Below are 21,102 nucleotides of genomic sequence, written 5' to 3' on the forward strand. Positions count from 1 at the left end.
CACAAACTGATGTGAAGTGAGCAGAACCAGAAGAACATTGTACATGGTAACACCAACATTGTACAATGATGAATTGTAGCTATTCTCAGCAATACAATAATCCAAGACAGGATTCATAATGAAAAATGATATCGACATCCAGAGAAAGAATTGATAAAGCCTGAATGCAGATTGAAGTATACTCTTTTTTAACTTTATTTTTGTGGGTTTTTTTTTTGTTTGGGTTTTCTTTCACAACACGACTAATATGGAAATATGTTTTGCATGATTGCACGTATATAACCTGTATCAAATTGCTAACCATCTCGGGGTGAGGGGGAGGGAAAGAATTTGGAACTCAAAATTTTTTAAATGAATGTTAAAAATTGTTTTTAAATGTAATTGGGAAAAATATTATTGAAGAAATTTTTTAGAAAAGGATTGCAAAAGAAGCCAATTATAATGAAATAAAGAAAAAATGTTTTCCCATTCAAGTTCACAGACCCCCTGAAATCTATCTATGGACCTCCTCCTCTAAAGGGTTACCTATCATCAGTTTCATTCCTTTTAGAGTCCAGGTGATTGCAGCAAAAAAACATATTGTTTGTTCAAAGTCTTTTTCAAGATTGTCTATGGCCTCTTGATTTTCAAGAATCCAAAGGTTTTTCTCAGGCCTCATGCTTCTTGACTTCCCTTTTGAGTATTTGATATTGCCAGTCACTCCTTTCTTCTTGACACTCTCCCCTCCTGGTTTTCGTCTTCCTTCTCTAACTGACCCTTTTCTGTCTGCTTTTCTGGATCCCTATCCTCTTTCCGAGCCCTTCACATGGGTGTTTGCCAAGAACCTGCCCTTGGTATTCTTCTCTCTATATATTCTCTCCCTTGGTGATCTCATTTGCTCAAGGCTTCAATGATCCCCTCTATACATATGACTCCTAAGTCCACATCTCCAGCACCGACCTCTCATGATCTATTGGTTCAAACCTCCAACGGACCACCCTGCCTGGATGACCCAACAGCATCTCAAACACATTATGTCCCAAACTGAACTTATCGTTCCCCCTAAATCTGTTCTTTCTGCTATCACTATTTTTGCCTGAGCTTCCCCTGATTCACCAAGTCTCCCATGTTTGAAACCTCAGGGAAATTATCTCTGACTCTTTCTTTTTCCCCTTACTTCTCGTATCTAATCATTTATCAAGTTCAGTCCATTCCCAGGTCATGACATCTCTCCAAACTGTCCCTTTCTATTCCCCAATCCACCACCCAAGTATAGTTTGACATTACACATGCCCCAACCCTTGTAATAGTCTTCTAAGAGGTCCTTCTGCTTTTATTCACTACTCCCCCCTCCAATTTATTCTCAGTCAACCAACAAGTATTTATTAATCGCCCTACTGTGTGACAGACAGATACAGTGCTGGACCTAAAGATAGAAATACAAAGAACGAAACAATCCGTACTCACATTCTAATGGGGAAGTCAACAAGTATATGTAAAAAACATTTACAGCATAAATGTAGTTAATAAATTAATAAATAAATAACACATATAGGTAGTCTGGGAGAAAGCGTACTAGCAGATGGGGAAATAAGAAAATGGTGTCTGAGTTGCATCTTAAAGCTTCCTTTAAAGATAATTTAAGTACGTCTAGGATTATGTCAATACTCTCCTCAGAAATCTTCACTGGATTCAGGCCCAGAAGGGCATTTAGACAAAAGCAAGTCCAACACCCCTCATTTTGTAGATTAGGGAAAAAAAGCGCTCAAGGAGGTTAAGTAGCTTGCACAACATCATATGGATGACTGTAGCAGAACTGGATTTGAACCCCCTCAGTTAGTTGATAAGATTTTTTTCAAGCCTCTTGGACCTGTATAGCCTTTCAACAGCATTCATTCTATGAATGGCAGTGCCTTTTGTGATCACTCCCTGTGCATCTCGATTTGATACAAATTGGTAAGCGGGGGACTGATGGACACAGAAATGGTGCCAGGAATGGCTGCTGCTGCTGTTGTTGTTTGTCCTTCGTTTTCGAAGAGGACCAATGACATCACAGGGTGATGTCCTGACTCATGGGTGAATTGGATTTAAGTGAGGCAGAGTTGCACAAAATCATCAACCTCGCTATTTTTTTCAGTCATCAAAGTCCAATGGCAAGACAAAAGTCAAGATGACTGACGATGGCCTGGGATGTAGGGGATGACCTTGGTGTCAGAAACTGAATGCTAGACTAGTGAGCAGGGGAAAGAAGACAAAGGAAGAAGCATAAAAGGTTGATTTGCCCATTCTGAATTGGATAAAGATGCATCCCCAGTATATGGTGACCAGGTCCTAAGGAGATGCCCAAAGATGGGGTTGGGTTGGGAAGGAAGGTGGCCACCGCTTTTAAGTGTGAAAGTGAAAGCAGAGAACAGAGAGGGAGACTCCACAACCACATTGGATGATGTCAAGCTTATACAATGTTCTTCCTAAAATATGGTGCCCAGATCTGACCACAGCGCTCCAGATTTGGTCTGCCAGATTGTCACTTCTTTCTTCTTGATTAGTGAGCCTCTCAGTGCAACCTCAGATCATCAGATCTTGTGGCTGCCATGTCACACAAAGGATCCATGTTGAGTCTATAGTTCACTAAAATCTCCACATCTTTTTTCAGCCAAATTTCCATCTAGCTACGCCAACTTCTATTTTTTACTTTTGAAGTAAAAGTAGCTAGATGGCCAGGTGAGTGGAGTGTTAGACCTGAGTCCACCAGGGAGAACAGTTCACCTCCCATCTCAGCCAGTTATTAGCTGTGTGACCTTGAGCAAGTCACTTCACTTTTCTCAGCCTCAGTTTCCTCATCTGTGAAATGAAAATGATAACATCCTCTACCTCCAAGGGTTGTTGTGAGTATCAAATGAAAGTACAGAGTGCCTTGTAAGCCTTAAAAGTGTTGTAGAAAGGGTAGCTGTTACTATTAAGTCAAATTTTTAAACTTAAATGTAAGACTACATTTTTCCCTATTGAGTTTCATCTTGTTAAATTCCATTCAACCCCTGTGTTTATATATTTGTAATCTTAGTTTGACCCACACATGCAAAAATCATTCCTTACATGTAATATTAGATTTTTCTGCCTTAACAATAAATTCTTGTGATAAAATTGGATGAAATGTAGAATTCAAGGTAGCTGACTTGAGTTTTAAAGTATGGTTGGTTTTTAAATGGTTAACTTTTATTTAACCTGCTGTCCTAAGTTTAATCATATTCTACATTGAATCAGGCATGCAACTAAAAAAACTAAAAAAAGAACAGACTAAAAATCTACAATTAGACAGCAAAATCAGTAAGATTAATAACATTGAAAGTTTAAAAAAATGAACTAATAAATAAAACTAAATAATAATAATATATAATATATTGTTATATATAATATATATAAATATAATATAATAAATAATAAAAATAATAAAATAAAACTGGTTTTATTAGAAAAGCAATAAAATAAATAAACTATCAGTTAGTTTGACTTAAAAAAAGAAAGAAGAAAACCAAATTACTACTAACAAAAATTAAAAAGGTGAATGCACCACCAACGAAAATAAAATTAAAGCAATTATCAGGGGTTATTTTACCTAATTACAAGCCAGTAAAACTGACAATTGAAGTGAAATGGATGAACATACACAAAAATATAAACTACTCAAATTAGCAATAGAGGAAATAGAATACTCAAATACCCTAGCTTAGATAAAGAAATTGAACAAGCCATCAGTGAGCTCCCAAAATAAAAATCCCTACGACCGGATGGATTCACAATTGAATCCTAAACATTTAACAAACCATTAACCCCAATACCATATAAACTATTTGAAAAAACAGGTAAAGAAAGAATTCCACCAAATTCCTTTATGACACAAATATGGTTTTGATACCTATGGTCTTGAGAGCAAAAACAGAGAAGGAAAACTACACACCAATTTCCTTAATAAATATTGATTCAAAAATTTTAAACAAAATGCTAGCAAGGAGTTAGTATATATTATATCAATATATCACGGAGATCATACACTATGACCAGGCAGGAATTATACCAGGAATGCAAGGCTGGTTCAATATTAGGAAAACTATCAGCATAATTGACCATATCGATACCAATAACAACAAAAATCATATGATTGTATCAGTAGATACAGAAAAAGCCTTTGAAAGAATACAACACACATTCCTATTAAAAACACGAGGAAGCACAGAAATCAATCGAGCCTTTCTAAGCAGTATCTATCTAAAACCAAGAACAAGCATTATCTCTAAGGGGGTTAAACTTGAGGCCTTCCCGGTAAGATAGGAAGTGAAGCAAAGATGTCCAATATCACCACTGTTATTCAATGTTATACTAGAAATGCTAACTATAGCAGTAAGACAATTAAAGGAAATCGAAAGAATAGAGACAGGCAACGAGGAAACAAAACTATCATTTTTTGTAGATGATATGATGAAATATTTAGAGAACTCTAGAGAATCGAGTAAAAAACTAGTTGGAACAATGAACAACTTCAGCAAAGTTGCAGCATACAAAATAAACCCACATTAATCATCAGCGTTTCTGTATACTAGAAACAAAACCCAGCAGGAAGATACAGAGAGAGAAATTCCACTTAAAATAACTGCAGATAATATAAAATACTTGGAAGTCTATTTGCCAAGACAAACCAAGGGATTGTATGAGCACAGTTACGAAACATTTTCACAGAAGTAAAGACATCTAAACAATTGGAGAAATTTTAATTGCTCATGGGTAGGCCAAGCCAGTAGGATAAAAATGACAATTCTACCTAAATTAATTTACTTATTCAGTGTCATGCCAATCAGACTACCAAAGAATTATTTTATAGAGCTAGATAAAATAGAAGAACAAAAGGTCAAGAATATCAAGGAAATCAATGAAAATAAATGTTAAGGAAGGCAACCTAGCAGTTCCAGACTTCAAACTCTATTACAAAGTGGTAATCATGCGAACGATCTAGTACTGGGTAAGAAAAAGAGAAGTGGATCAGTGGAGTAGATTAGGTATACAATCAATAGACCATAATAAAAGACCATAGTAATCTAGTGTTTGATAAACCCAAAGATCCGAGCTTTTGGGGTAAACACTCAATATTTGACAACCAAAGTTGCTGGGAAAACTGGAAAGCAGTTTGGCAGCGACTGGGTATAGAGCAACATTTCACACCATATACTAAGATAAAGTCAAAATGGATAAACGATTTAGACTAAAGGGTGATATCATAAGTAAATTAGGGAAGCACAGAAAAATGTACCTGTCAGATCTATGGGTAAGGGAAGAATTTATGACCAAACTAGAGAGAGAGGGGATTACAGGAAGTAAAATAGATCATTTTGATTACACGAAATTAAAAAGCTTTTACACAAATGAAACAAATGCAGCTAGAATTAGAAGGAAAACAGGAGACTGGGGAAAAATTTTGCAGCAAGTTTCTCTGATAAAGGCCTCATTTCTCAAATATCTAGGGAACGGAGCCATATTTGTTAAAATAAGAACTATTCCCCAGTTGATGAATGGTCAAAGGATATGAACAAGTAGTTTTCAGAAGAAGAAATCAAAGCTATCAATAGTCACATGAAACAAGGTTCTAAATCACTATTGATTAGAGAAATGCAAATTAAAATAACCCTGAGATTACCACTTCACACCTATCAGATTGGCTAAAATGACAGAAAAGGAAAATGACTCCTGCTGGAGAGGATATGGAAAAATTGGGACACTAAAGTATTGTTGGTAGAGTTGTGGACTAATCCAACCATTCTGGAGAACAATTTGGAATTATGCCCAAAGGGCTATAAAGTATGTATACCCTTTGACCCAGAAATACCACAACTAAAATTTGTATCCCAAAGAGGTCAAAGAAAAGAGAAAAGGATCTTCTATACAAAAATATTTATAGCAGCCTTTTATTGTGGTGACAAAGGACTGAAAATCGAGAGGATGCCCATCAAATGGGGAATGGCTAAACAAGCTGTGGTATATGATTGTTATGGAATACTATTGTGCTATATAAGAAATGACGAACATGATGGTTTGAGAAAAACCTGGGAAGATTTATATGAACTCATGCAAAGTGAAGCGAGCAGAACCAGGACAACATTGTCTACGATAACAGCAACGTTGTCAGTATGATCAACTGTGAAAAACTTAGCTACTTTGATCAAGACAATGATCCAAGACAGTTCTGAATGGATGAAAGAACTGCGGTACTCTGAATGCAAATTGACACATACTTTTTTAAACTTTATTTTTATTGTTTTATTTTGTTTGTGTTTTCTTTTGCAACATGACTGCATAACTGAAATCAAATTGCTTCCCTTTATAAAATTTAAAATTTAAAAAATATAAATTCCACTCCACTTCAATCCTGTCTATATCTTCTTGGATCCTGCCAGTAAGTATGTTATAGTTACTCCTCCAGGCCTTGTGCTCTCTGTAAATTTGATAACCATTCCTTTATCTGAGTCATGGACAAAAATGTTAAAATAGTACAGGACCAAGCATAAATCTCTGAGGCATTCCTCTAGAGTTCTTTAGTCATTTCAGTTGTATCTGACTCTTTATGACCCATTGTGGGCTTTTCTTGACAGAAATAATGGAATGCTTTGCCATTTCCTTCTCCAGCTCATTTTACAGATGAGGAAACTGAGGCAAAGAGGGTTAAGTGACTTGCCCAGGGTCACACAGCTAATAAGTGTCTGAGGCCAGATTTGAACTCAGGAAGATGAATCTTCCTGATTCCAGGCTCAGCATTCTATCTCCTGTGCCACTTAACTGTCCTACTCCACCAAAGATCACCTTCCAAATTAACTTCAATTCATTAGCAAATAGTCTTAAACTCTAGTCATTCAACCAGCAAAGAATCTATTTAATTGTATTGAGATCTAGCCCACATTTCTCTATCTTTTCCCCAGAAACAGCATGAGAGACTTCATCAGATGCTTTGCTAAAATGTAGACAGAAAGGAAAATGACGTTAGTCTGGCATGACTCATTTATGAAAAAGCCATACTGGTTCTTTGATTACTGTTTCCTTTTCTAGACATTCATTAGCCATCCCTTTAGTAACATGTTTTAGAATTCTGATATTGATCCAAACCAGGTTCACTGGCCTCTAGTTGTCAGAGTCCATTCTCTTCCCACCCTTCCTTCCTTTTTTTTTTTTGAAAGCAGGACAACATTTGTTCCTTTTTCATGTTGAGCTGATTTATTTCAGTGTTGGAACACTAAGAAGGACTGAAAGACTCTACCAAATGATCAAATTAAGCTGCCTCGCATCATGGAAACTGCACTAGATTTTGGTTCCTCTCCCAAGGACACTTTACCATATTGATCCGATGAGAGGCACCCTGATATAATGGGAAGAACACCGGATTTGGTCTTGGGGGCAGCAGGGCATGGGGAAAGGGTCTGTGTTGGAATCTTGGCTTTGCCACTTCCTACCTGTGTGACCTTAGACAAGTCTCTCTTCTCTGAGTCTCAGTTCCTCATCAGTAAAATAAATGGATTGTGCTAGATGTTCTTCAAGGTACCTTCCAGGCATAGATTCTGCTATCTTGTGATCTGAGGGCCTCTCTGACCTTCTCAGACTAAATTGTAAAGTCCCATTGTCACTTCCCGATCAGCGATACTCCCCATTTTAATGATGCCTTTACCTTGACACCTGTAGCACCCACAATGCCACATAAGACACAAGAACTTTACTAGCCAATTCTACATCATTTATTTTCTTTTGAAACCTCTAAGTGGCACAGCGCTGGGCCTAGAGTCAGGAAGATTTGAGTTCAAATCAAACCTCAAACACTTAGTAGATGTGTGACCCTGGGCAAGTCACTTAACCCTCTTTGCCTCAGTTTCCTCATCTGTAAAATGGGGGATAATAATAGCAGAGTTGTGAGGATCGAATATGATATTTGTAAAGAGCTTAGCACAGTGCCAGGCACATAGTAGGTGCTATAGAAATGCTATTATTAGCCTCAATTTTCTCACCTGCAAAATGGGAATCGTAATATTACTACCATGTGGTTGTGGGAAAAGATGTTCTACTGGACATCTCTGCTCTGATATATATGGGAATCTCAAACTCAGCATACCCAAAACGTAACTCACTTCCCCAAAAATCATCCCTTCTCCAAACATCTCCATTTCAGTCAATGACACCATTCTAGTCACCCAGTTTCACAGCCTTGGATTCTTCCTTGTCTGTCAAATTCCCATATCCAGTCCCTTGATGAGTCTGATCTCACCTCTACAACATGTCACCTCTTTCCCTTTATTTCTATTCAAATAGCCACCAACCATGCTTAATTCAGGCCCTTATATACCTCTCTCCTGGACTACTGAAAGAGCTTTCTAATTAGTCCTCTCGCATCCACGATTTTCCTTTCTAGCCCCATTTCCACATACATGCCAAACTGATATTCTTAAAAACAAAGATGTGAACCTATATCTGATGGCTTACCATCTCGGGTGGGGTGGGGCGGGGAAGTGGAGGGAGACATGGAATCTGGGGCTCAAAACTTAAAAAAAAACACAAATGTTAAAAAATTTTTGTACATGTAATGGGGGAGATAAAATATTATATATTAAAAAAAAAACAAAAATGTGACCGTAACACTGCCCCTCGCCCCCATACTCAAAAAGCTTCTATGGCTCACTATTACCTCTAGGATAAAATACAAAGCCTTCAGCTAGGCATTTAATGTCCTTTACCATTTGGCTCCCATCTACCTTTCCAGTCTTATCTCATACTACTTCCCTTCCAATTAAATTGTCCTGCTGGCTGCTCCCCACACAGGTCATTCATTTGCCACTTCGAAGCCTTGGTACAAGTGGTCTCCCCATGTGTTAAATGCATCCCTGCATCCCTTCTCCCTTGTAGACTTTCTAGCATCCTTCAAAGCAGGGGCTACCTCCTCCTCAAGACCTTTCCTAAGACCTACAGTTCTGAGCACGCTCTCCCCCAGGAAATTACTTTACATTTACTTACTTGGGTACCTGTTGTATCCTCCAGGAGAATGTTAGCTCCCTGAGGACAGGGACTGATATTGGTTTGTTTGGTTGTCTATGTGTCCTTGGACCTTGGCACACAATAGGAGCTTAATAAATGTTGAGTTGAAAGTCCTATATAAATAAGCCCTATGGTTAATATCATCATTATTCCCCTACTAGACAAGAAACTCCTCGAATGCGGGGACCATGTCTGCCTCTGTGTCTTCCAGCAAGAGATGGAAAGGGAAGGAAGTAGGAGGGCTCTGCACAAAAGAGGCACCTAATAAATGTCTGCAGTACTTGTTATCTCATTTTGCCTTCTGTCTTTTTCCAACACCTATATATATGTTCTTTGATGATGAGCTATCTAAAAGCAACAAACTGCACCTACATGACTCTCTCTGGATTGCTTCAGATCAAAGGGCTTGTTTTCATTTAGTTGTTTCAGTTATGTCTGACTCTTCATGATCTCATTTGGGGTTTTCTTGGTAAAGATAATGGAGCAGTTTCCCATTTCCTTCTCCAGGTCATTTTACAGATAAGAAAACTGAGGCAATCAGGGTTAAGTGACTTGCCCAGGATTACACAGCTAGGAAGTGTCTAAGGCTGGATTTGAACTCAGGTTTTTCTAACTCTAGGCCTACCAATCTATCCAATGCTCCACCTAGCTGCCATCATGCCATGGACAAATAGGCATTAAAGGAAGTCTCTGACAACCTGCTTCCAGCCTCAGGGTCTGTGCTCATTGTATCTCTCTGAGCATCCCGCTCTTCCCCCACCCCAAAGAAAACAAATATGCTACCTCTGGAGTCAGAAGGCCTAGATTCAAATCCCACCTCTGATATTTACTACCTATGTGACCTTGGGCATGTCAGCTAACTTCCTTGGGCTTCAAGTTTTCCTATCTATAAAATGAGGGGTGTATGCCATTGGACAAGATGGACTATGAAGTTCCTTCCCACTCTAGATCATCTATAATCCTACCACCCTTTAGCCTCTCTTCTATCTAAATTATCTCCATCTTTAAAGTCCCAACTTAAAGGCAACCTCTGCCAGTGATTTACTCTTTTTTTCTGCACTTCTACCATGCTTACTATCAATACCACACAATTCAAAATGTAAGTGATCTCTGCCTCCACATCTGGGTTAAAGCTTTCTGGGGACAGTGACCTCTGATTCAGTCAATAAACATTTATTGACTAGCGATTCAGTTCTTTTCTAGACCATCATCACTGCACTAGCTACATTCTCTTCCCTTCCCCATCTTGACCCCTGATGAACCGGTTCAACTACACACTGGCTTTTTCTCTTTAGTCCTTTGCCCCATTATCCTATCCTGATCTTGTCCTGCCAGTGCTCAGTCCTGGATTACTCCCACCATCGTTTTCATCCTACTCATGTGCTGCTGAACAAAGATGAAGAAAATCACAAAACCACGCTGACGGAGTCCACTACAAACTTACGTCCCATAATCTCAACTGGGCCCTCTCTGATTCAAGGCAATCCTTTTATATGTTCCCCATTGACTCACTTTCCCACTCACCTTTTCCAAGCCTTTTCATACCTGCTCGATTATCCCTTGGTTCCCTCTCTCCCTACCTCCTTCAACCCTTTCATTTGGGAATCCTGCCTTACATTTCACTGAAAAAAAATTGAAGACATTAGCCTAGAATGAATTAGAGGTCCCTCTTCTCCCCTCCTCATCTCTGTAGAATGATACATTTTCAGACACCACTAACAGAACACAAGTTTGTTTTGCTTGATTATACTTCTTTGTTTATCAGGGAGGATTTTAATTTTTTAGGGGGAGGTTGTTCAGGGGACTAAGATCAGGTGATAGTAAGGTGAAAACAAAAACAAAAGAAAGAGTGTAGATGAATTACAAAAATACAGAGAAGAGAGAAGAGGAAATTTCAAAAGGGGACAAAGACAACAAAGAAAGTGTTGGCATTACCCTGTTATATTTAAAAAAAATAAGTTGTACATGATAGATTCTGGTTTCATAAGCAATCTACTTTTTCTGCTCTTATTTAGTAATATTCATGTTTGTTGATGACTAGGTTCATAATAAAGAAAATTGGTTTTGTTTTAAAAAGGCTTCTTTAGCTTGACCCTTGAAAGGAACAAAAAAACCCAATACATGGAGATGAGAGGGAATGACCATTCCAGGGATGGGGAAATAGCCAGAGGCACAGACACTGAAGATGCAATATCGTACCCTGGCAATGATATTTTGGCTGGAGCTTAGAGCTAGTACGAGGAAGTAATGTGCAGCCAGCCTGGAAAGATAGGCCAGAGCCAGATTGTGAAGGACTTCAGAGGGGCTTGTACTCTACTGAAAATGAGGAGCCATGAAAGCTTCTTGAGAAGACCAGTGACATGGTTAGATCTGCACTTAGGAAATACTACTTTGGCAGCTGTTTGGAGGTTAGAGTAGTGAGAGGCTGGATGCAGAGAGACCAATTAGGAAACTATGGCGATTGTTCAGGGGAGAGGTGATAAGGGTGGTGGTAGTGTGAGTTGAGAGAAGGGACAGATACAAGAGATATGGAAGAGATAGAATTGACAACATCTGGTGACTGATCAGATGTAGGTAATATGATGAGCAGAGAATGACTCACTCCTAGGTGGAGCAGTGGATAGAGCACCTGGTCTGGAGTCAAGGTGTTCAGATCTGGCCTCAGATGTTTACTAGGTGTGTGACCCTGGGCAGGTCACTTAACCCTGTTTGCCTCAGTTTTCTCATCTGTAAAATGGGATGGAGGAGGAAATGGCAAACTGCTCCAGTATCTTTGCCAAGAAAAACCCAAATGGGAGTCACAAAGAATCATACAAGACTGAGCAACAACAACAGGTTAGGAACCGGGGAGACTGGAAGAATGATGATGCCCTCACCAGGAATAGGGAAGTTAGGAGGGGTGGATTAGGGAGAAAGCCATTGAGTTTTGTCATGGACCTGTTAGGTTTGAGATGACTATAGATCATTCAAGTGGAGATGTTAAGCAGGGAACTGGAAATGAGAAATTAGAGCTCAGGAGAGAGATGAGGACTAGATATCTGTATAGAGGTGATAGTTGAATCCATGAGAGCCGGTGAGATCACTGAGAAAAAAGAAACCTGGGACAAACTCATACGAGGGGGTGGGACATGGACAAAAACCCTACAAAGGAGACCAAGAAGGCTTGGTCCACAGAGGCCTACCACAGAACAGCGTCACAAATACTCGGGGAGGACAGAGTATCCAGAAGCAGTGAGAGGTCAGTAGTATCCAATGCTGTGGGAAAGTCAAGGAGAATGGGGGCTAAGAAAAGATGATTGTCATTGGTGACCTTGCAGAGAACAGTTTTAGTTAAATGCTGCCTCTTCTTTGTGTACACCCTTCACTGTTTAGCATAGTGCTGGGCACCTAGGAGACACCCATTAAAGACTAACCTGCCTCAAGGGTGACTGAGGACAGTGAGTGGGGACAAGCTGACCAATCAATCAATCAACAAATATTTGTAAAATGCCTACTATGTTATAAGCACCTTAGTAGGTGCTGGGATGAAGGCTGACCCAATGAGCCCACAACCTGCTGCCTCAAATAGGACCCCTTCTTGAAAAGGAGCTGGGACAGACCTAGTATTTCTGTTTTCCACACTGTCCTGTATTTCCTTGGGATGGGGTGGTGGGGAGGGTACTTTCAAACTTAGGGATGTGGAACTCTTAGATGAAGCAGAAAAAAGAGAGAGGGGCCATCTTTTATTCATATCTACTAAAGACTGAACCAAAATAAAAGAAGTTTCACCTTCCTTCTTTCATACCTGCTCTTCCAGTCATTGAGGAAGTGGGGGACTGAGGAATTTGGGTGCAGAATGTTGCATAAGTGATCAGATTGGTTTTGACTTTACTGGACTTTTTTTCTTTTTCTTTTAATAATCTTTGTTACAAGGGAAAATTGCTACATGGAGGAAGGAATGTATTTCTAAATAAAAGCTGTAAGTAAAATTAAAAAAGAAAAAAGGAAATTGGTTTTCATCTGCATGGAGATGATTGAGGTTAGCTTTATAAACTCCTCCCATTTGGGCTATCCCTTAAGCGCTCAACTGAATGATCAGAGAGCGGGATGCAGTCTTCTTTAAATAGGTAAGAGCTCATCTTCCCACTTCCTGAAGTATGAAGCAAGACACCTTTCTTAAAAGCAGGGCGACCTCAGCAGTGACCTGCTTTGTGAGATGTGGGATGTGAGGGGCTGTGAGTCTTGCACCTTTCATTTATAAAGAAGGGATTTTAGGGTTGTGAGGATCAAGTGAGATAATATATGTAAGCTTCTTTGTAAATCTTAAAGCTATATTAAATGATAATATATTATGTAATTATGTTCTATAATTATAGATTAGAGATATATATCCCATAATTATATGTTATATAATCATGACATATATTATATAAATGCTAACTATTACTGCAGTTGTGATTGTTTTCTGAGCCTCAGGATGATCCAGCCCTTAGAGGTACATCAGATATGATTAGCCGTGTTTAACAGAGGAGAACAAATAAGACTTAGCGAGGTTAAATGCCTGGCTCGTGTACAGCCAGAATGAGAACCCATTGGTTTTGACTCCAGGACTAGAGCTCTCTTTTGTGACCCCTCCGCTATGCCAGCCTCTGTCAACAGTCCCCTCGTCTGGGGTCTACTACCTTTCCTCCTCTGGGAGGGAAACAGCCAGTTGCCTGAAGGTAGGGTAGGGCAGGGGTAGAAACACTCCTCCCCTCTAGCATAGCTGGGATAGTTGGGCATAGACCCGCCTTGACAAACAGCCTGATAGCCTGCGGCTATTTCTCATTATGAAAGGAACTATAGTCTGAATGGGAAGAGCCTGGGGGTAGCCATTGCCACCCTTGGGGGGACTGGGGTCAGTATGGCTCAAGGTGGGGTTAAGTGTGTGTGTGTGGGGTCTGGGCGAGGCGTGGGAAAGAATTTATCAGACGTCTGCTTCCACCGAACGTCTAACCCTATTCCCCTGCCTTCATTCTTTTTCTCTGTTTCTCTGAAGGAAGGAGGGTGATGGGGGCGGAGGGAGACTTCTACAGATGTGTTAAACAATACAGATGTGAAGACCGTTGACTCTGGACTATCCAGATATGCTGGGCTCGCGGTAGTTAGCCAAAAGGGAAGCCAGGCAGGGCGACCCGCTGCTTCCCTTTACTCTCCTCCTCCATGAAAACTGCAATCACAGAACCCTCACGTCCACTCCTCTACGTCTCCGATTTTCGGGCACTTTGGAGTGTCCCCAGGTTAGCATCACATCCTCACCCGGCGCCTCTCTCTACACTGACCACAGGGGGGCAGACTATCCTCGACAGCTACTGCATTGCAAAAGGGGAAGAAGCGTGTGGGACTGAAAGAGAACGGAATGTATGATGAGGAACTAGCGTGGGCAAGGAAAGGGAAGCCGAGGTAGAAGAGAGTGGGTAGGAGGTGAGGGAAGGGGATAGATAAGAGGAGAGAAAGGGCAGGGAGAGAGGGGGAAAATGGAGCTAAGAAGGGAGATGGAAGGAGGGGAAAATTGGAGGGAGGGGCACAGACTGGTAGCAAGTAACTGGGGGAGTGGGGAGATGAGTGGGAAGACGAAGGAAAGGGGCAGCCCCGGTCCCTAAGTTAGCTCCCTCCCACAGGAGGATTTTCGGGGATGGTCACTCACTGCCCCAGCTCCTCCCCATCAGGCCCCCGCTGCTCCCACTCCCTAGGTACCTTCTCTTTGGGAAGCTCGCCTCGCACGTCTTGGATAGACTCATAGATGTTCTCCGACTCGCTCCGGCTCTGGGGGAGAGGCCGGCTCTTGGCGAGGGGCCGGGGGCTGACCCAGGAGCCCGCCACGCTGCAAGCCTTGTAAGACCCCGAGCTCCCCAGGAGCCCGGAGAGGGGCACGACTGCGGTCCGAGCCAGGTCGTCTAAGGACTGTGCCGTCCTGATGGGGGTTGCGGGTCGGAGGTAGAGGGTGGTGGGGAGGCCAGGGGCCAAACTGCTCCGCTTGCTAGCATCGCGGCGCCGCCCGGGGCTGTGGAAGGAGCTGAAGCGGCCCAGGGCTCCAGCCGCATGCTCCGAGGGGCTCCCGGAGTCGCCACTCGACGGGGCGGGCGCGGTCTCTGCGGGGATGCTCACGAATTTGTAATCGTAAGTGAGAGGCTCCGGGGCGCGGGTGGCCGGGGCAGCGGCGGGCAAGGGCATTTGGGGAGAGGCCGGGTCGTCAGGGGAGCTGAGCCGCGGCAGCTCCCGCACATACTGAGCGGGCAAGTAGAAGGGACGGCTGCCAGGTTCCCGCCTCACGTGCCACCAATGCTCTGTGCTCCGCCGCAGCAGCTGGTAGCGCTCATTGGGTTGAATGCTGATGCGCCGTCCATCCTTTCCGGTGTACTCGAAGGCATGCTCCACCAACACGTACTCGTCCCCCGGGCCATCCGCTGTCTCCATTCCGGCCCCAGCCTGGGGCTCTCGGACCTCTCCAACAGCTTCGCTACCCTATCGAGAGGGGAGCAGAGAAGTTAGAAACAGCAGGGCGCAAGTGAGAGAGGGAGGAGATACAAGGAGCACCCCAACAGAGCCTCAGTTTGTTTGTTAAATGAGAAGCACAATCCTTTGGGGTTACCCCTTTGGGGCAGAGGTAGTATCAGGCATCGGGGTCAGAGATTTCGACTGTAGCAGCCCCACCCAAAGAGAAAGGAAGGCCCCCCAGCCGCACCCACCGTCGTCGGTGACCTAGGCACTGTAAGCACGTGGGAAGGAGCTTCAGTGGCAGGAACCGAGGGGAGGGGATGCCCAATTCTGCCTTGCTCCGCTGGCCTTGAGAGCTGACTCAGGGGAAACCGGTTCTCTCGGTTTCTCATCCCGGGGCGGTGGCTCGACAGCATCACCATAAACATGAACCCGGGGCCCAGACCCGCCCCGAAAAGGCCTATGTCACACCACTGGACAGCTTGTGCCTTTAAAAGTGACAGCTCATACTACTGTCTCTTATTAGCAGGAGCCCAGGATGTTGCCCCTTGGGATCTTCCTAGCTGGGGAAACCATTGGAGAACAATTAAGTTCTAAATTGTGCGGGGCCATAGTTAAGTGTCCCAGCAGCTAAGGTAGGTAGTGAATGAGCATGGAGGTGATACTTTAGCAAAAGGAGGGAGCTTGATGTCCAACTCATTTCTGGCGACTGAATGCAGGGAAAATCTTTCTCAGAAGAAGAAAGATGGCCAGGCTGCCTTCAGGAGTGACCGTGAGTAACTCATGGTAGCTACTGCCCCCTTTTCATACTGTCCCTCCATGGAAGTGACCATCTAAATGTCCCTCCTCCCAAGCGGGGCAGTCCCATGCCACAGAGTAGGGGCTGGAACAGCTTTGACGCAGAGGAAGGGGAGGAAAATATGGGAGGGGGAGAGAGGCAGATCCTGACATCCTGGGGCTGCTGTGACCCTTTCCTATGTAGGCCGTGAGTCAATGTCAGAGACTGAAAAAGCCTCAGCCCCTCTAGGCTGTGCACTGACCACACCTTTTCCGGCCCAACAAAGGTGGCTCCTTACTGGCGGGCTGGGCAGGCAGAGGACTGCTGGGACCTGGGAACTTGAATGAAGGAATATCAACTCCCCACAGCTGTTCTTCCTAACATTCCAGGGGAGAAGAATCGTAGGGTAAATTGAGGCACTGAGAGGGAGGGGACTATAGCCAGACTTGGCCAGCAGGCGTGTCTTGCTTCCACGAGTCTCGGATCTTTTCCCCACTCCCCCCCATCTCTGCCTCTTTATCCATCAGAAACTTACTGGAAAGGGGCTGGCCACTTTGGGGACCCATGAGCTGGACTGAGAGGAGTTTCAGAGGTGACTGGCTGGAAAGTAAGTCAGGTTTCTGACATCCGAGCAGATCAGTCTGAATGCTGAGGGTGGGGCCTAGAAGGAAGAAGAAAGGTAAGGAAGGGAAAGAGGAGCCTCTCATCCCAAGCAAAAACTACAGGCTAACGAACAACCCCTTCTCCCAAAGTTACACCCTGGGAAAAAAGAAAAGGCCAAAGCAGCCAAGGTGCATCCCCCCCTTCTTGTGAGTGCCTCCCTCCCGCCTCATCCCCAGGACAGGCCTTGAGCTTAGGGTGATGACAAAGGGGATCCCTCAGATAAGGGAGCCCTTTAGCAACCTGGTGTCCGTTAGGGATCCATTGAGGATTAGATCCAGGTTGGGTCAGACCAGCTTGCCTCACAATGTCTGGGAGCTGGGGAAGGGGTGCCCTACGTAATAATGGGGGAGAGGAACAGGAGCAACATTGAACTAGGGGAGCTAGGACCCTGGGAAAAAAATGTTTAAGATACTTAAGCTGAGAATTCCAACTTTTTCCTCCCTCTAGCTCATTGGCAGGGGTGGAGAGGGGAAGCTGGAGTGAAGGGTAAAATCTCAGTGCCACCCCCACCCCTTGCCTGCAAGGTCCATGGGGGTGGGACTGGAGTGAACCCAAAAGGCAGAATCGCCATGCCAACCCCCTTGCCCAGTCCTGCCCCCTCAACCTCAAGGGGTGGGGAGACCCAAGGGACTTGCTAGTCAGACTCAGTGGGATACCAGCAAAACACTCAAAACCGAAAGCTCATATGCAGAATAAAATAACATATTTTGCATCCAATTCAAAGTCAAATCAAGAACTTCCTTAAATCCGGGCTCCCCTTTTAGCTGTCCTCTCAGCGATGTTCCCCTAACACCCACCACAGGGCCCCATCTTACAATTTCCTAAAGTGTCTGCTAAGTCAGGTTGGGGTTGGGAGGGAAAATTGGTTAGCTTCCAGCTCATTGTGTGAGACAGCTTCCCCCCAGTCTGGGGGTGGGGAAAGAGCAAGGATATGAATAAGTGTGTATGTGAGTGCAAGTGATGGTCATTAAAGATGGGGGGGAGCAGAAGAGAGCTCTGGGGGTGGGATTGGGGGAAGGAAACTAGGAATAGCCCCCAGTACAAGCCAAGGAAGGTATGAGTTTCCCAAAGGTTGTTCAGCAAAAGAGGAACCGAGCAGATTAGATGAGTATGTGTCATCACCCCTCCCCCTACCTATCTAGAAGTAATGGGGAGTGATGCATTATGACCCACGGGCCAGCACCCCGCTAAATCCGCGGAAAGCGGAGTTCCAGGTTCTTCTGCCTCCCCTCCACTCTCCTTGTGTGTCAGGAACCTCTGGTGCCCCTTCCTACCCACACACAGTTTCACTGCTTCTCGCACCCTTCTTCTATGTACTCCATACCCTCTCCTTTCACTCTACTCTCTCCATTCTCTTCTTCCTCTTAAACCTTCATCACCTTCCCCCCCCCTTCTCTTCTACTCCCCACCCCCTCCTTTTCTCTTCCTGCTGTTCTGTAACCTCACCGTCTCAGGGAGCCCTGGAGTCTGGATTGACTTCTCTCAGTCTAACCTATAACTGCTCAGTGCAAACTGCTCAGGGCTCCCGGGGAGGCTGGGTGGTGGGGGGACGGGGCGGGGTGTTGTTGCTTGTAGTTCCCTCAGCCTGTCTTGGCTTGGGGTCCCAAAGTGGTTCTTGAGGCTGTGCCTCCTCTTCCTCTCTGGTTCCTGGGAACGATCTTCCCCCTCCGCCGCAACACACATACCCATGCTGTGCTGCCAGGTCCCCGAACTCACCTGGACTAGCCGACCGAGGGCTGGCTGGCTGGCTGGCTGGTTGGTTGGTTCCCTCCCTCTCTTTCTTTCTCACTTGCTCGCTCCCTCGTTTCCTGTTGAACAATATAAGAGAGTGGAGTCACCGGCGGAGAGCGCCCAGCACACTTCCTCCTAATCTGGGGACTGCGGCTGCTGGGAGAGACAATCCCCGGCGTCCTTGCTTCCTGTCCCTGCTGGGCCAGCCCTCCCAGGGCTGAAACCTCAGCCACACCTGGGCTTTTCCCCAGCAGTGAGTGGAATGAGGGAAAAGGATTTGTCCTTTTGCTAAGGATGAGCACGCACACACACGCGCGCGCCACACACACACACACACACGCACGACAGAACCTTCCCCATCCCCTCTCACCCAGAGCCTCCCCACCCCTCCATGGTTCCAGAAGCGGAGGGGGCAGGACCCTGTGGTTCACCCCACTGTTATTGTACTTTCACCAAAATACTAAAAGTTGCTTCTTATATAGCACCCTAAGGTTTGCAAAAAGCTTTTTAATAATTAATAATAATGATGATGAGCTACCATTTGTATATATTTATAATAGCTCTTTCAAGTTTACAAAGTGCTTTACATATGTTGCTATCTCATTTGATTCCCATACACTATTTTAAGCCCCCAAATAATTCTGTGAGCAAGGTAGTCCTGTCCATTTTACAGATGAAGAAACTGAAGCTTAGAAAGGTTAAGGGACTTGTCTGTGGTCACACAGTCAGGATTAGAGGCAGGATTCAATCCCATGATTATTGACTTCAGGTCAAGGATAGTTTCTGCTGCCCTGACTCCTAAGCTTTACTAGGGTCTCCCTCTAATAAGGGAGATTCCCCTCCCCCTTTTAAAAGGGTCTCATAGTGTATCCCTGTTCACTTTATCAGCATTGAAAAAAGGTAGTGTTGTAGAGTAGCAGTCTGGTCCCCAGTACACATAGTAGCTTACACTTTTAAGTTTTCAAAAATACACCAATTTTAGGTAGTGCCAGTAATATCCTCATTTTACAGATGAAGAAACTGAGGTATAGAGAGGTTATGTGATTTGCCTGGGGTCACACAGTGTCAGAGCTGGGATAAAAACTCAGGTCCTCTGAATCTAAATCTTGATAGAATGATTTCTTTCTTCGCATTATGTCTGATGCCTGTCAATCCTTTGAATGTGGAAAAAGCATTCGCTCTCAAGTTAGAGAAACTAGATTCAAATCTCAGCTCTAACGCTGACCACCTGTGTGACTTTGGACAGCTCACCTAACCTCTCTGGGCTTCAGTGTTCTCAACTGCAAAGTGAAGGGGTTGTTTTAAATGATCTCTAAGGTCTCTTCCAGCTCATAATCCTACAATCTCATGATCCTATACGAGATTGACTGGAGCCCTGAGCTGCCTACAGGCTGACTAGGGGGCTGGAAGGGGACCAGGTTTCTTTGCTCTGGCCCATCCTATTGTCTCCTTTCCCCATTCATCCTACTCCCCACTCACATTGTTCCTCAAGGTCCTATAACATGGGAGTTTGATACAATTCATTAAGCATTTATTAAGTAACTACTATGTTTCAGGAACTGTACTGGGTGTTGGGAACACAAAGACAAAAAAGAAACAGTGTAAAAGGGATGTTGTGGCTGTGTTCAGGGTCCTGCAATCACCCCTTTTTGTCTCTCACCCTACTTTTGGCTCCCTAGGATATAAAAGAAAAGAAGACAAACAACAACAACCAAGAAAATTCCCCTCACTCTGGGATGTAATATCAAAGGATCTGTAATTCTTTTGATCTTTTTGTTAGCTCAGAACTCTCAGCCAAAGACAGTGCTTCTGGCAAAGCACTTCAGTGGTAGAGTAGTTAACACTGTTTATAAAGAGAAAGTAAACATTTAAAATAAAGAAAGGTAGACTCTCCTCTAGTTGGGAAGAAAAGGTTTTAGGTTTCCTTGAAGGAACTCAAGGGGAAAAAGGAAATAGAGGGTTATCACCCTAGTGTATGTAGTCTTGGGGTGGGAGGATTACGGCATCACTGTCTTGATCCTGACCCACCTTGTCCTTGATAGACCCAAAGGGCCTCAGTTCCAGCATCCTAGCCTCTTTCTTTGTTGTGGCTGCCTCTGTTTGTGGTTTCACTCTCCTGGCTCCACAAGGCTTCTTATAGCTTCCCCTTCTCTAGCTTCATGTGTGTGTCTTCTGTTTGTCCCATCAGGAGCTGGGTTCCTCTTTGAGTCTGTTTCTGGACTCAGTTTGGGTTCCTCTTTGAAACTGTTTCTTGAACACAATGAAATGACTCTTAAAGGTCACCATGAGGCATGGCCTTTCATTCTTCATTTCTTTCTGACTGACTCCAGGAATTAATTTGAACCTCATAACCTTTTGTGTGGATGCATCATTGATAGTTCAATACCTCATTTCAGCTCCTTTTCTTGTGAATAGTTCTTGGACTTCCAGAGACCACTCAC

The 21,102-nt window shown here is 43.7% G+C and overlaps 1 protein-coding gene across 1 annotated transcript in view; it reads right to left on the reverse strand.

Annotated features, from left to right (window-relative positions):
* The window catches only part of ARHGAP27 (Rho GTPase activating protein 27), a 65,664-nt gene extending 46,860 nt beyond the window's left edge, over positions 1-18,804 (reverse strand). The window contains exons 1-3 of the mRNA XM_036757330.1: positions 18,647-18,804; positions 16,803-16,928; positions 14,749-15,516 (exon numbers count right to left, since the gene is read on the reverse strand). Of these exons, the coding sequence (XP_036613225.1) occupies positions 14,749-15,468 (720 nt within the window). The 5' untranslated portion in view covers positions 15,469-15,516; positions 16,803-16,928; positions 18,647-18,804. The remainder of the gene's footprint in view (positions 1-14,748; positions 15,517-16,802; positions 16,929-18,646) is intronic.
* Between the last annotated feature and the right edge of the window lie 2,298 nt (positions 18,805-21,102).

The sequence above is a fragment of the Trichosurus vulpecula genome, chromosome 4 (genome assembly GCF_011100635.1).
Source record: "Trichosurus vulpecula isolate mTriVul1 chromosome 4, mTriVul1.pri, whole genome shotgun sequence".
In the NCBI taxonomy this organism is placed as follows: Eukaryota; Metazoa; Chordata; class Mammalia; order Diprotodontia; family Phalangeridae; genus Trichosurus; species Trichosurus vulpecula.